General features: G+C 33.1%; 1 protein-coding gene across 3 annotated transcripts in view; it reads left to right on the top strand.

Moving 5' to 3' along the window:
* The window catches only part of LOC145277760 (cilia- and flagella-associated protein 91-like), a 362282-nt gene that overhangs the window by 326515 nt on the left and 22958 nt on the right, over positions 1–12809 (top strand). For all 3 annotated transcript variants that reach the window (XM_080129480.1, XM_080129481.1, XM_080129482.1), the window contains 3 exons: positions 4587–4726; positions 8292–8408; positions 8693–8764. In XM_080129480.1, coding sequence (XP_079985606.1) covers positions 4587–4726; positions 8292–8408; positions 8693–8764 — 329 coding nt within the window. The remainder of the gene's footprint in view (positions 1–4586; positions 4727–8291; positions 8409–8692; positions 8765–12809) is intronic.

Raw genomic sequence — 12809 nt, 5'->3', positions numbered from 1 at the left:
TGGGGTTTGGCATAAAGGTTAGCTAGACAAGATTGCTTGCTATGGAATATCTGGAAATGTATTTTCAGTCAGCAAATCTTTTCTCTCCGATAAGTCTGTTGATGGGCAAAAATGAATGCCGACATACCTCAAGGATTTATTCTAAGCCCAATCATACATTACTATTCATTACTGATCTTCCAAATCATATTCTTAGATCATTCATTGACATCTACACATATGACACAACCATCTATGGCAGAATTTGAAAAGCATTGATGATCAAGATCCTTCTGATTCTCTCCTTGCCGACCTAGAGCATGTGGTGCAATAAGGAGAAGAAAAAAAAGAAAAAGAAGCTTGATACTTTTAAAACCTCTAAAACCAAATTGTTCTTCTTTAATCACCATAACTCGGATCATAGCTTTTAGCTTTTCTGGAGTTGAAATGAATGGTTCTATTCTTTAGGAAGCTCCTTGCTTTGATAAGCTTCTAGGACTAATCTTCACTTTACTTGAAATGAAGACTTAGATCAAATCCATTGCTAAAATCACAGGAAAATGATCAGTTTTTACTTCCATTCCAGAAAGTATCTCACTCTTGACATAATCCTCTACTTGTACAGAAGCCAGATACCTCCTGAGATTGAATGCTGCTCCCTCATTTGGTTAGACGCTGCTCCAAAAATTCTCTCTGCCTTGACAGAATACAGAATCAACTTCCAAATCTGATGAGGGATGATTTCTTCTCCATCCCTGCAGCCCTTTTCTAACAGATGATACGTAGCTAGCATTTCTATTGTTATTGTCATGATAGGTGCTTGATCAAGCTCCAATGTCTGCCCCCCCTCCTGTTAAACCATTCACAGCAAACATTCGTCTAGCATAAACCACTGCAAAGAATTTTCCTTTCTCATTCTGTGTACCTAAAACTGAATGGAACTATCATGAACGAAGTTTCTTTCTCACCTTAACCCTAACCCTAACATTAACGCTATTTGTGGAACACAATACCAATGAGGCTGTTTCCCAACTGATTACAAGACAGCTATTCTCAAGTCCAATGTTAACAAATGTTAATAAATTCTTGTTGAGCTGCTTACTTAAATAATTTTGATTACATAAATCGTTTCGAATTCTATCAAGATGTCCATCACTAATAGACAATTTCACTAACCCTTATCCTCGAGCGGTCCTTGGGCTGTGATGAGACATGACTGACTCATAAAAAAAGAACAAACACAATTTGTACTTTTATTAAGTGCATTTTTAATTTTCCTTAAAAATATATATAGTAGAACCCCGGGATATGGCATTAAAAATTAGTAAAAAAATACAGTATAGTATATGTATATAATCAAATACTATAATACCGTAAGGCGAGGCAAATACCGTAACCAGGGGCCGAAAAAACATGATATTCCACATCGTAACCTGATAAAACCATATCCTAGGGCCATCGTATCTTAGGGTTCTGCTGTATATAAATTTATATAAATATATAATATAAAGCTGAATATGTGTGTGTGTGTGTGTGTGTGTGTGTGTGTGTGTGTGTGTGTGTGTGTGTGTGTGGTCATGAATAGGCTCCTATATGGTTGACTATTTTAAAAAACTGATTGCATATAATGATAGAAGATGTATCGAGACACAGAAATGGGTATGTTTGATCTGGCAGAACGGTGGTCCATTAAAATTGTGGGGTCTGCGTTCGCGCCTGGTCCACAAAGTATGGAAATAAAAAATTTAAAAATTAAAAAAAAAAATGTTTACAAGTGTTTTTGATATGAATGTACATAAAAATACTTTGATAAGTATGTTTTAACTTAAATAGGGATGGTATAATAAAATTGTGGGGTCTGCGTTTGCGCCTGGCCTCCATAGAATGGAAGTGGGCACAAACTTTAATAAAGACTTTTCATATCTATCTGCGTAAGTATACTTTGATAATTATGTTTTAGTTTGAAGAAATATGGTATAATAAAATTATGGGGTGTTCGTTTGCGCCTGACCTCCATAGAATGGAAATATGTCACAAAGTTTAACAAGGTTTTTTTATATAGATCCACAGAATATTGCAATAAGTGTTTCAGTGTGAACAGGTATGGTATAATAAATTATGGGGTTTATCTATTTTATTTTTACTTTCATTAATATTTTGCTTTGGTTTTGATACCCCCAAATTCGAAGCTATCTCTTTACAACCCTTTCTTTTCATAACCTATCATACTTTCATAAATCAGCGTCCATTTTCTGTAGGCTGTTTTTGAACCAGTCAACGACGGGTACTTTTGCTAGTATATATATATATATATATATATATATATATATATATATATATATATATATATATATAAGAAATTGTTAATTATTGTATTATTTAGATTGTTCAAACTGTTATTCTTATCGTCGTTGTTATTTTCACAATATTTTAGCCTTTGACTTTCTTACGCTGCATTTTTTTTAACTTAAGAACCTTTATATCAAACTCGTAAACATATACAGAATTTCGAACTGAATTCTTTATCCGTCTTCCGGAGGTTGAAATTCAATCTTTACTAGAGGCTGTAATAACTAAAAGTAACATAATTATATTTATTGTTGAGATCCATGCAGAATATACCAGTTCAGAATAAAATTACAAGAAAACTTATGGATATACTTACTAATCAATTGATAAATTTTAGTTTAGAAAAAAATTATAGGAAATTACTGAGTAAAATTTTAGTAATAAATAAAATTAATTTATTATTAGAATTCCACAAACTCTGAACGATATTTATGTCAAATCAGTATCTGTAATAATAGATTATCTCCCTTCTAGTATAAATGTTATATAGTTATCGAACATGAGAAATTATCTGTTATTTTTCTGTCTGTCGATCTATCTATATATCTGTGTGCATCTATCTCGATCTAGCTTAATCTAGATAGCTATCTAACTGGCAAGGTAAACGAGAGATGAGATGTGAAGCTATGTTTTGATAAAAAGTTGTCAAAACATATTGAGATATAAAATGGACAAGTTGCACTGGAAGCTCTAAAAATAGCTGATCGGAAGGATGTGTTTTTGTTGTCACATGTTCAGTTTGGCTGGACATAGAGTTAAGTTGGAATTTGGACGTTGAGAAGAGCAGATGGATTAATGGTTGTCTCTCCTCTCCCCCTTGGAAGGGAGCTGACACGTCTCAAATTGGAGAATAAGAGAAACCCACAAGCAAAGATATTCACTTCCCATTCTTCTGCAATTGACATCTATATAAAACCAACCATCGTCTTGGAGTGAAATGCATTTGTCTAACAGTTTCCAGCTTCCCTCCAAGAACAGATGAATTTCCAGGTGGATCAAAAGACCAACAATACAGTTGAAAAGCTGATGAGGTATGTCGAAATACATGTATGTGTTTATGTTATGTCTGACACACATGCACGTAACATATTTAAACGATCACAAAACATAAATAGACTGCAACACGATAACTTAGGGTTCAGATAATGAACAAGCCACTATATAGAGACTAGTAACATGACGCACAGTCACACATATATATGAACACCACCCCACAACGTAACATAATTATGCCACATGGTTTTGTCATTTGGAGTTTGTGGAGTCAAAATAGTAAATTAATTTTATTTTTTATAAAAATTCCAGTTGTTTATACTCTGTGTAGAGTAATATTTTGAAATAATAAATAAATGTATTTATAAGTTTTCCTGTTATTGTATTTTGAAGTACCATATTTCACATGTACCTCAATATATTAGGTTGGTATGAAAGTTTTGCAGATTTAAAATTTTATCTGAAAATGAAAAAATGTGTTTTGCTCTCTATAATTTGATTCCGTCTGTTAACAAACTTTTAAATGCCTCACTTGTAAAATTCTTTAAGGTTTTGATGTGAAATATGAATCTAACTCATGTTCAATCTCCTCTCGTGATGTTAACTTAAGACATCTGAATGGTTTTGTAATCCTCAAAGTAAGTGATAATCTAAGGGAGCCGGGTAAGGAGAATATGCAGGATGAAGCAAGATTTATCAACCAAATTCTTCTAAGAGATGTTTGGTCAGTAATGTTTTGTGAGGACGAGCATTATTATGATGCAAAATGACTCCCTTTCTGTTGACGAAAGAAGGTTGTTTTGGGGTGAAAATATTGCAGAAAAAATATGAATGATTCTTTAGTAATCTGAAAGAAAAAGTCATAAATTAATCATGGTGATGATGATGATGTTTAATAACAATATGCATAAAATAAATTATAATCGTTTAATATGTCCCTTTTACAAACCGGCAAAACCTTTTGCACCAACAACCCAGTCACAGCTGAAGGAAAAGGGACAATCTACTCCTGTGGATTAAGTAAAAGGTTCAGTTTGAAATTCCATATAAGTTACCAAGTTCAACATAAAGATTCCCTAGTTTGAAAAGATGTAGCTGAAAAGGTCAGAGATTATGTCAACCGAAACATAAAAATAATGAACCAAGATGAGAATAATAGTCCGAAAAAATGTACATGATACCAATTGTAAATTATTATCTTATTTTCAGGTATTTGATATTATTTGGGTATTTTCAAATGTTTATCTCCCTTTTTTTAAACTCAGGTCTGTTGGATTTGGAGCAAACACTCCCCAATCACGTGACCAATCCAACCATAAAGGTACCCGTGCCTCCCGAAAAAATGATTGGGCCATACATTAAAAGAAAATATAAGCAGGAATTTGAACTCAAAGACATTTATGATGTTTGTATTATTATTTTTGTTTTTGTTTTTTTGGGGGTTTTTTTTTTTTACTGTTTCAAGAATAAATATTGACAAATGTCAAAAATAATTAATAGAAAAAAAAGAATGAAAAAATAGACAATAAATAAATGTTACCAGAGGTAATCCAAAAGTTTATTTTTTATTTATTTATTTATTTATTTTTGCATTTAAAATCATTTTACACTTTTTCTAGTTCGATCAAAAAGTATGGTAAAATACATCATATTAAAATGAAAAAATTGCTAACAAAAGTAATTATGTAAGACCCTAATAATCGCCCAAAAATCGAAGATCAAACAAAAATACAGCTAATAATTGTTACCAATTAGACGAAAATTTAATGTTCAACTGAACTGTATACGTGTATTACCTGTATTTTTGTTTAATTTTTGATTTGGGACGATTATCAGGGCCTCAAGCAATCACCTCCGGGACATAACTTAAAAAAATTTTACTCCCCCCCCCCCCCAAAAAAAAGCTTTAAAATAATTTAAAACACAAAAAATTTATCCAGGGTGGTAGCAAGATTTATTTTTTGTCTATTTTTATTTATTTATTTATTTATTTATTTGGGTTTGTTTTACAATTTACAGAGGTACGAAAAAGTGGTAAAAAAATCCAAATATATAACAATATATTAATGTGGCATATTTATATTGGGTAGGTTTCTAACAGTATTTTGTATCATTTTTTTTATTATTATTTTTAAGTCATTTTCAAACCTTTCCCTGACATTTTTCTCCTAATGCTCGACACTATGTTTTTCAAACAGATTAAACGTTTTAAAGTAAGTAAAATCACTAAAGAATTTTCCAGATTTTTTTTTTTTTTTTTACACAGTGATCACCACTTATCAAGGCCCGGAAGCCACTCAGGGATAAGGGTTATTGCAAGTACATTAGGTTGGTGTGGAGATTTGATGAAGTGTTTACTTAAGGGGGCGTTTCATTAGGAATTTGTTAACGTTGGACTTGAAGACATTCAAGTTGTAGTCCGGTGGGAAGCAGGCAGACGGAACAGAGTTCCACAGGCGTGCAGTTCTAAGAAAGAAGCTTTGTTCATGGAATCCACGTTTTGATTTAGGCACAGATATAGAGTGGGGGAAATTTTTCACAGTGGATTCAGCAAGACGGGTGTTTTTCGTGAAAGATTGGCGAGGGGGGTAGAAGAGTAAATTATCTTACCTCTGATAACATTGATTTGTCATATATTTTAATTTTTTTTTACTAGTTTTTCCTATCTCTCTGGATTGTAAAACAAACCCATTAATTTACTTATTTATTTTCCACCACTTTTTTTGTATTAACTATTCTTGACATTTGCCAGAACGTGTAAAATATCCTTGTTGCATGCAGTGAAAATTAATAGCAAAATAGATCATAATCAAACAACAAAATAAAAGTTATTTGCATGTTTCAGACTGCTGTACTCATCTTAGCTGTTATGTTTGTGTTACATGTTGGTAGATTAATCCATACAAATGAGAGACAACGCAATGGTTGTGTGTTCATATCACCTCGGGTTCACCAAAATATTGAATAAGGGACAACGCAATGAAGTTTCATTCTATATTAATAAACAACTTTATTTGTTATCTTCGTTAGTAGAGAGAAATGTGTTAATGTGTTTACAGATAGATTTAATATATTGCCTAGTTAGGTTCAGGCTCAACGTTGCTTGAGTGTGACCATTTGGGAATTGAGTAAAGATAGAATTAATATCATGCCAGCTGGTTGAAGGAGAGAATAGTTCAGTTCCATTTACACATGTTTATAGCTAGTAGCCGTCGGTACGAAGGAAGTCGGTTAAAGGAGAAAGAAAGGGCAAAGTCTTCAGTGTATTAATGTGTTGGCCTGGGTGTGTGTCGGTGTATGTTCTTTAGCAGGATAAAGAATGTTTGTTTGGGTACCGCACATGGAAATAAATGGTAGTTAGAAGAGAGCCCTTGTTAGCTTGTAGTACTCACATTCAGCCAGGGGCCCAAACCCCCTGGCGATGTGTGCTGCTGGCAGTGCAGCAAGAAAAATAGAAAGAGAGTTTCAGATTTCGCCTTTTATGTACTCAATCACGTGATAGAGAGCTGGCTTGTGATTGGACAAGCCAGGAGGAAATGGATTTCAAATCTCGAATCATGAGAATTAGTTCCTGCCTGTGTTTCTAGCGAGTGTCAGCTGCTATAAATCTCATTCCACATTCCATGTTTTTTTATATATATCACAATAGTTTACTGAACTCATAACTTCTAGATATAATTCATTCAAATTGACCTCAATCCTTGGAGGAAAATGAAACACACATGCAGGATACTTGAAATATTAATGATTAAACAGAAATACTGCTAATAATTTGTCACCAATCAGGCGAAAATTTAATGTTTAATTACCTGTATTTTTGTGTAATTTTCGATTAGGGGATTACCAGGGCCTACAGAATTATCAGCACTTCTGCATTCTAACATTTCCCGGTAAATTTAGAAATCCATTCTTAACATGAGAAGGCGGAAGACTGACTTTGCTGCCTGGTGTTGCTCACCTTGAAATCTGTGACACTTGGAGCATAACACTCATCTAGCTGAAAATACTATCAAGAAATTCCCCTACTCTTTATCTGTGACTAAACTTAAACGTAGATTTCATGAACAAAGCTTCTTTCTTAGAATGGCACACCTGTGGAACTGTCTTCCGTTTGTCTGCTTTCTAGCTGACTACAATATGGCCGTTTTCAAGTCTAATGTAAACAAGTTCTTGATGAGCTGTTCCACTTAAGTTAACCAATTTACCGAATCTCCACTAATAAGGATTACTATGATTCTGATACTGTACACTCTTTAGCACTTATCCTTGAATGGCCTCTGGGCCTTGATAAGTGGTGACTCCTATGTAAAAAAAAAAAACTGGAGGAGGATGAGGATTATTCATACTCACTAGGAGTTCTCACACAGGTAATCATCAGAGATTACTCACTGATAATAACCGGTGGTGTTCCTTGAAGTCTGGATGACAACAAGTCTCCCCAGATTTCCAATATTCTCCACCTCTTTTGATAACCTTTACAAATGACTTTGCATCATCACGAAGTCGCTTACCATTGATTTCTCCCTGACAATGATCGTTGGTCTTCACTGGAATTTGGATGGCAATAAGCCTCTCCAAGGTCTAAGTACTCTTCGCACTCATCTAGTGGAGGTCTGGTATGTACTTTCTCTCCTCAATCCTTCCATCCTCCTTTACCCTTCACCCCGTTTTTGTGTGGTGCCAGCCAAGACTGATTCATATTATTATTGTTGTTGTTGTTGTTGTTGTTATTTGTTGTTGTTGTTGTTGTTGTTGTTGTTGTTGTTTGTTGTGTTATCAGCCGATGCTGACGCCTTTATATTGGCTGGGGGGTACAAAGTTTATAAGATTTCTTGCTTTCATCATCATCATCTTCATTATTAAAGTGTTCTTCATGTTCATTTTTCTGCTTGTTTTTTCGGGGATTTTTTTTGTTTTGTTTTTGCTTTGTTTTTATATTGTTTTTTTTTTTTTTGTTTTTTTTTTTACAGAAAATTCAAGCTAGGAAGATTCCAAAAGGAAAAGATAAAAAACCACTTCGTTATCTTGTGAAAATCGAGAAGCCGAAACCACGACCCCCAACACCTACACGCACCGGACCACCATCAGTAAGCTGTTTTTATTTATATTCTTATCGCTCTCTTTTTTTTTTTTTTTAAGTTCACATCTCAACCAGATTAAATATTATAACAATAATCAGCGATTCTGTAGCATGAATATTTGCTAAAATACTTAAATAAGATTTAAAAGTTGCGTTATGCGTGCGAGTGTCAACGATGCTGCCCAGTGAAAATGGATTTTAGTAATTTTGTTTACACGATTGTTAATTAAATGTGGTTTTTTATCCAATTTCTCTGATAATTCAAAAGATTTTTTTCTTTTTTTTTTGTAGAAAACGGAAGAAAAGGAACTTGCCGTTATATACCTTCAGCAGTTACTCAGAGGGGAGGCTGTACACAATCGGGTAAGTAAAATACAGGACCCCCCCCCCCATCCTTACAAAAATAAAAATAAATAATATCAAACCTTTCTGTGATCTATGCTTGACTTGTGCTTCAGAAAGGTTCAGTCATAAATGTTCAACAGTCTTTGTCTTCTTGCTGTTATGGGGAAATACTTTAGTGATAGTCTCATCAGTAGGAGGTATAAATCGTTAATGAGCTTCATACTCAGCAGATCTTAGCCTCCCAGACATTTATCTGTAAAGTTTTCTCAAAACAATTCTTGGAATATTCTTGAAATAAAAAGGGCCATCACAGATCGTGTCAAGAATAAGAAAATTAGAATTACCAATACTAAACAGCCCTGATGACACAGTAACTGTTTTTGCCCTCCTGAAAATTGTGAATTTTTTTTTAATGATTTCTTAATGATTGTACTACTTTACAAACGATTCAAAAGATTCCAAAAGATTCCCAGAGAATAAAAAAGATTCCAAACAAAGTCACACAAGATTCTATGAGTGATTTACCCCTAGTGTTCAGATTAGTTCATTAGTGTTGCAAGGAATGTTTTCATTCTACAACGTCTTTGCTTTTTTTTTTTTTTTTTTTTTTTTTTTTTAAATTTCATTTCCTTTGAAAATCAAACTATTTTGAATTAATGTTCAGAGTTGAAAATACCTATCTTTGCCGCTTGTTAGAGTATTTTCATTCCGGTGGTGTTTGAAGTTATAGCAGTAATATAATTACAATGTATTTTATGGTGCAATTTGCATGTTTTTGTAAATCTATTCTTTTGTATTGCTACTGTCAATAAAGAATATCTTGTTTTTATCGACTATAAGCCTAAGCAGGGAGTAATGTAGCAGTTGTATAATTATGATCTATTTTCTGGTGCACTTGCATGCAATCACCCGTGAAGTGATTAATACATGGTTTGGTAAGGAACACACTGGCATGTTTTCACTCGCATAGGGATATGTCAGGTGATTAGAACACCTTGAACATGCACATTGCACACCTATTTCCGTTTTGCCCAAAGCATTTTGTACCTTTTATAAACAGTCAGACTTTGAGTGCTGTGTGGACAAATGTGGTATCCCTTGCTTGCCTCTTGGCGGGACTTTTTTTTTTTTTTTTTTTTACACAGGCATCACCACATTATCAAGGCCAAGAGGCCACTCAAGGATAAGGGTTAAAGAGTGTACAGTAGAAATTGGACAATATAGTAATCGTTAGTAATGAAAATTCGGTAAATTTGATAACTTATATGGAACGGCTCATCAAGAACTTATTTACGTTAGACTTGAACACAACCATATTGTAGTCAGCCGGAAAGCAGGAAAACGGAAGACAATTCCACAGGCGTGCAATTCTAAGAAAGAAGCTTTGTTCATGGAATCTACGTTTAGGTTTAGGCACAGATAAAAAGTGGGGGGAATTATTGATAGTGTTTTCAGCTAGACGAGTGTTTCTTGTGAAAGTTAGGCGAGGGGGGACCATAGACTGAAGCTCAGTCGAACACTTTCCATGAAAATAACGATACATCAGAGACAAACTCACAACATCTCTTCTGTGAGATAGAGGTTGCAGAGAAGGGAAAAGGACATCTCCTACGAGGTTACTAAGTCTATTTTGTGCGAGAGATGAGGTAAAAGACTTGGACTCAGTCTTACTTCTATAGTACTAGGTATTATTCAGGATTCGGTCTTTATCTAAGGGAGATAACTAGCATTTACTTACTTTTTGTTAAGTATATGCAAAATGAATGCCGATGCTCAAAATGCATAAAGATTTTGAACCATCCCTTTACTTAAAACTCACCAAAAAATCAGGAAATTAACCAATTTTAACGAAATTTTCAGTATTTATCAAACAATGATCACAGAATATAATGAATCCATTATTTTTATTTAAATCTTAGTGGAAATGTATTATTTTGTTTAAACAAAAAATACCTTTTACAATAGTTATGGTTTTTAGTAGTAAAAAAAATGCATGAATTTATTTTTGTTTTTTATGAAAATAAAGCATCGTAAATTGTAACAATAAAAAAATTAAATTTGTATAGGAGCATTAAGAAAAAAGCCCCTAAAATCAGTATTAATAAATTCGATATAACTCGAAGAAAAATTAATTTCTTGAACTACCGATACTATCATTGAATTAAGCATTGTTTATTTAATATTTTCACACAAAAATTTATTATTACAAAAAATATTTCTACTTTTTTTTTTCAATTACATGTTTCACATAATTTTTATATGTAAGATTCTAATATATTCCTTGCTTGAATGAATGTGAAACTTTCAACGTAACAATTTTTATATATAATCTTGAAAAATAAAATGTTTTAAATGTAAGAGCAGGAACATGGAAAAAAAAAAAATTTTTAAAATGGTAAAAATGATACAAACGTTCACAATAGAAATGTACGGATGCACGGCTGGGGGGAAAAAAAGAAAACCAGCGCCCCCTATCTCCTTTAAACTACCTGACGTCATTTTCAGACAGCCTTTCGATTGTCTGACATTTGGGCTTCTGCATAATGCATGCTTACAAAACTTCCATTTGTCATGATTCATGATTCTTGCTTTTGGGGGTTAATTAAGCTATCTTTTGTACAAACAAGGTGTTTGTTTTTGTTTTTTTTTTGTTTTTTTTTAATTTAATTCAATATCTTAAGAATTTACTCATTATCTTTGAAATAGATACAGAAAACTAATATTTATCTTTCAAAGGATTTTTACAATGAATTTATTAACTTTAAAATTTAGCTGAAATTGTTAGCCGTGAAAACATTTTTCATTATAACTTTTTTTCACGTTTACAAGTATTATTTTCCTTTTGGTAATTAACTTTAGTCTTTAATCTTTCAAATACAATCTAAAAGTAGTTTGAAAAGAATTATGAGAAACCGGCTTTCAAAACTATGTCCGCCTATCTTTTTATTGACATTTTTGCCCGTACCTATATAGTATATGCATGTCTCCTGACTAAATTTATTTTTTTATTTTCATTTTCATAACTCTTTTTGGACCATGATTTGTTTAGATGAAACTGTTGAAAAAAAAAAGTCGATTTTAATTGTAGGGAAGAAGTTTGTTCTTTAACACTTGGTCATTCTTTCCTTCATATCAAACAAGGTGAGTAGGATTGATAGCAAGAAGAAGCAGGCATACTAGCAAAATGGCGATTTTTAACAAGCTTCGCCACCATCATCCACCATTAATCTTTTTAGGACAGTTCATGATTATCATAAGGGGTGTTATCCCTCTATAACAATAACTTTCTAAATTTTGAACTGAACCTTTTATTGAATTCATCCAAGATAGATTGCTTTAATTCCTCATGTTAAAATCGACTCTAGAATATATTAGCAAGAAAACCTGACATTGCCCGGACTGAATGAGAATCAACAAAAGTTCCACCCTCCCATATTTTTATTGTCATTGAAATCGATGAAATTGTTATTTTTCAATCAAATCGATTGATTGCCTGCAATAGTTGGGGACCCACAGTAGTGTATCGGGAGAATGCTTCACATGCCTTCCCACACTAAATTAATCCACTGTACATTGTAGCCTATATTGTACTGTAGAGAAAAACTACTGTTGATTTTATAAAATTATTTTTATATAATGGCTTAGAATTAAAGTTTAAAATGCAAAAATCAAGTATTATGGTTCATTTGTGCTCTAAACAGAAACATTAATTTTGGACGTGCTCCTATCTTATCAAAGAAACTACTGTTGATTTTATACATTAGGCCTTTCTACTTGTTCGGTGATAAAATTTCTCAAATCCATTTGTGATGTTAGGTTCTATGAGGTGTCAACTTTGGTTAAAATCGGACTGTTCTTTCTTTAATTAGATTTGTTGGATTATCGATTTTTGATGCTTATCAGAGGCATTCTGACACAAACCTATCTAAGAACACTGCCAGACACATAAAGTACATTTGTGTGAAATTATTAAAAAACGTTTCAGCGTCCATAGGGAACGAACTCACACACACACACACACACACACACACACACACACACACACACACACACACACACACAC

This window comes from Euprymna scolopes, chromosome 6 (assembly GCF_053919585.1).
Source record: "Euprymna scolopes isolate OS-2025 chromosome 6, ASM5391958v1, whole genome shotgun sequence".
Lineage (NCBI taxonomy): Eukaryota > Metazoa > Mollusca > Cephalopoda > Sepiida > Sepiolidae > Euprymna > Euprymna scolopes.
This window is presented reverse-complemented; position numbering and strand designations above follow the sequence as displayed.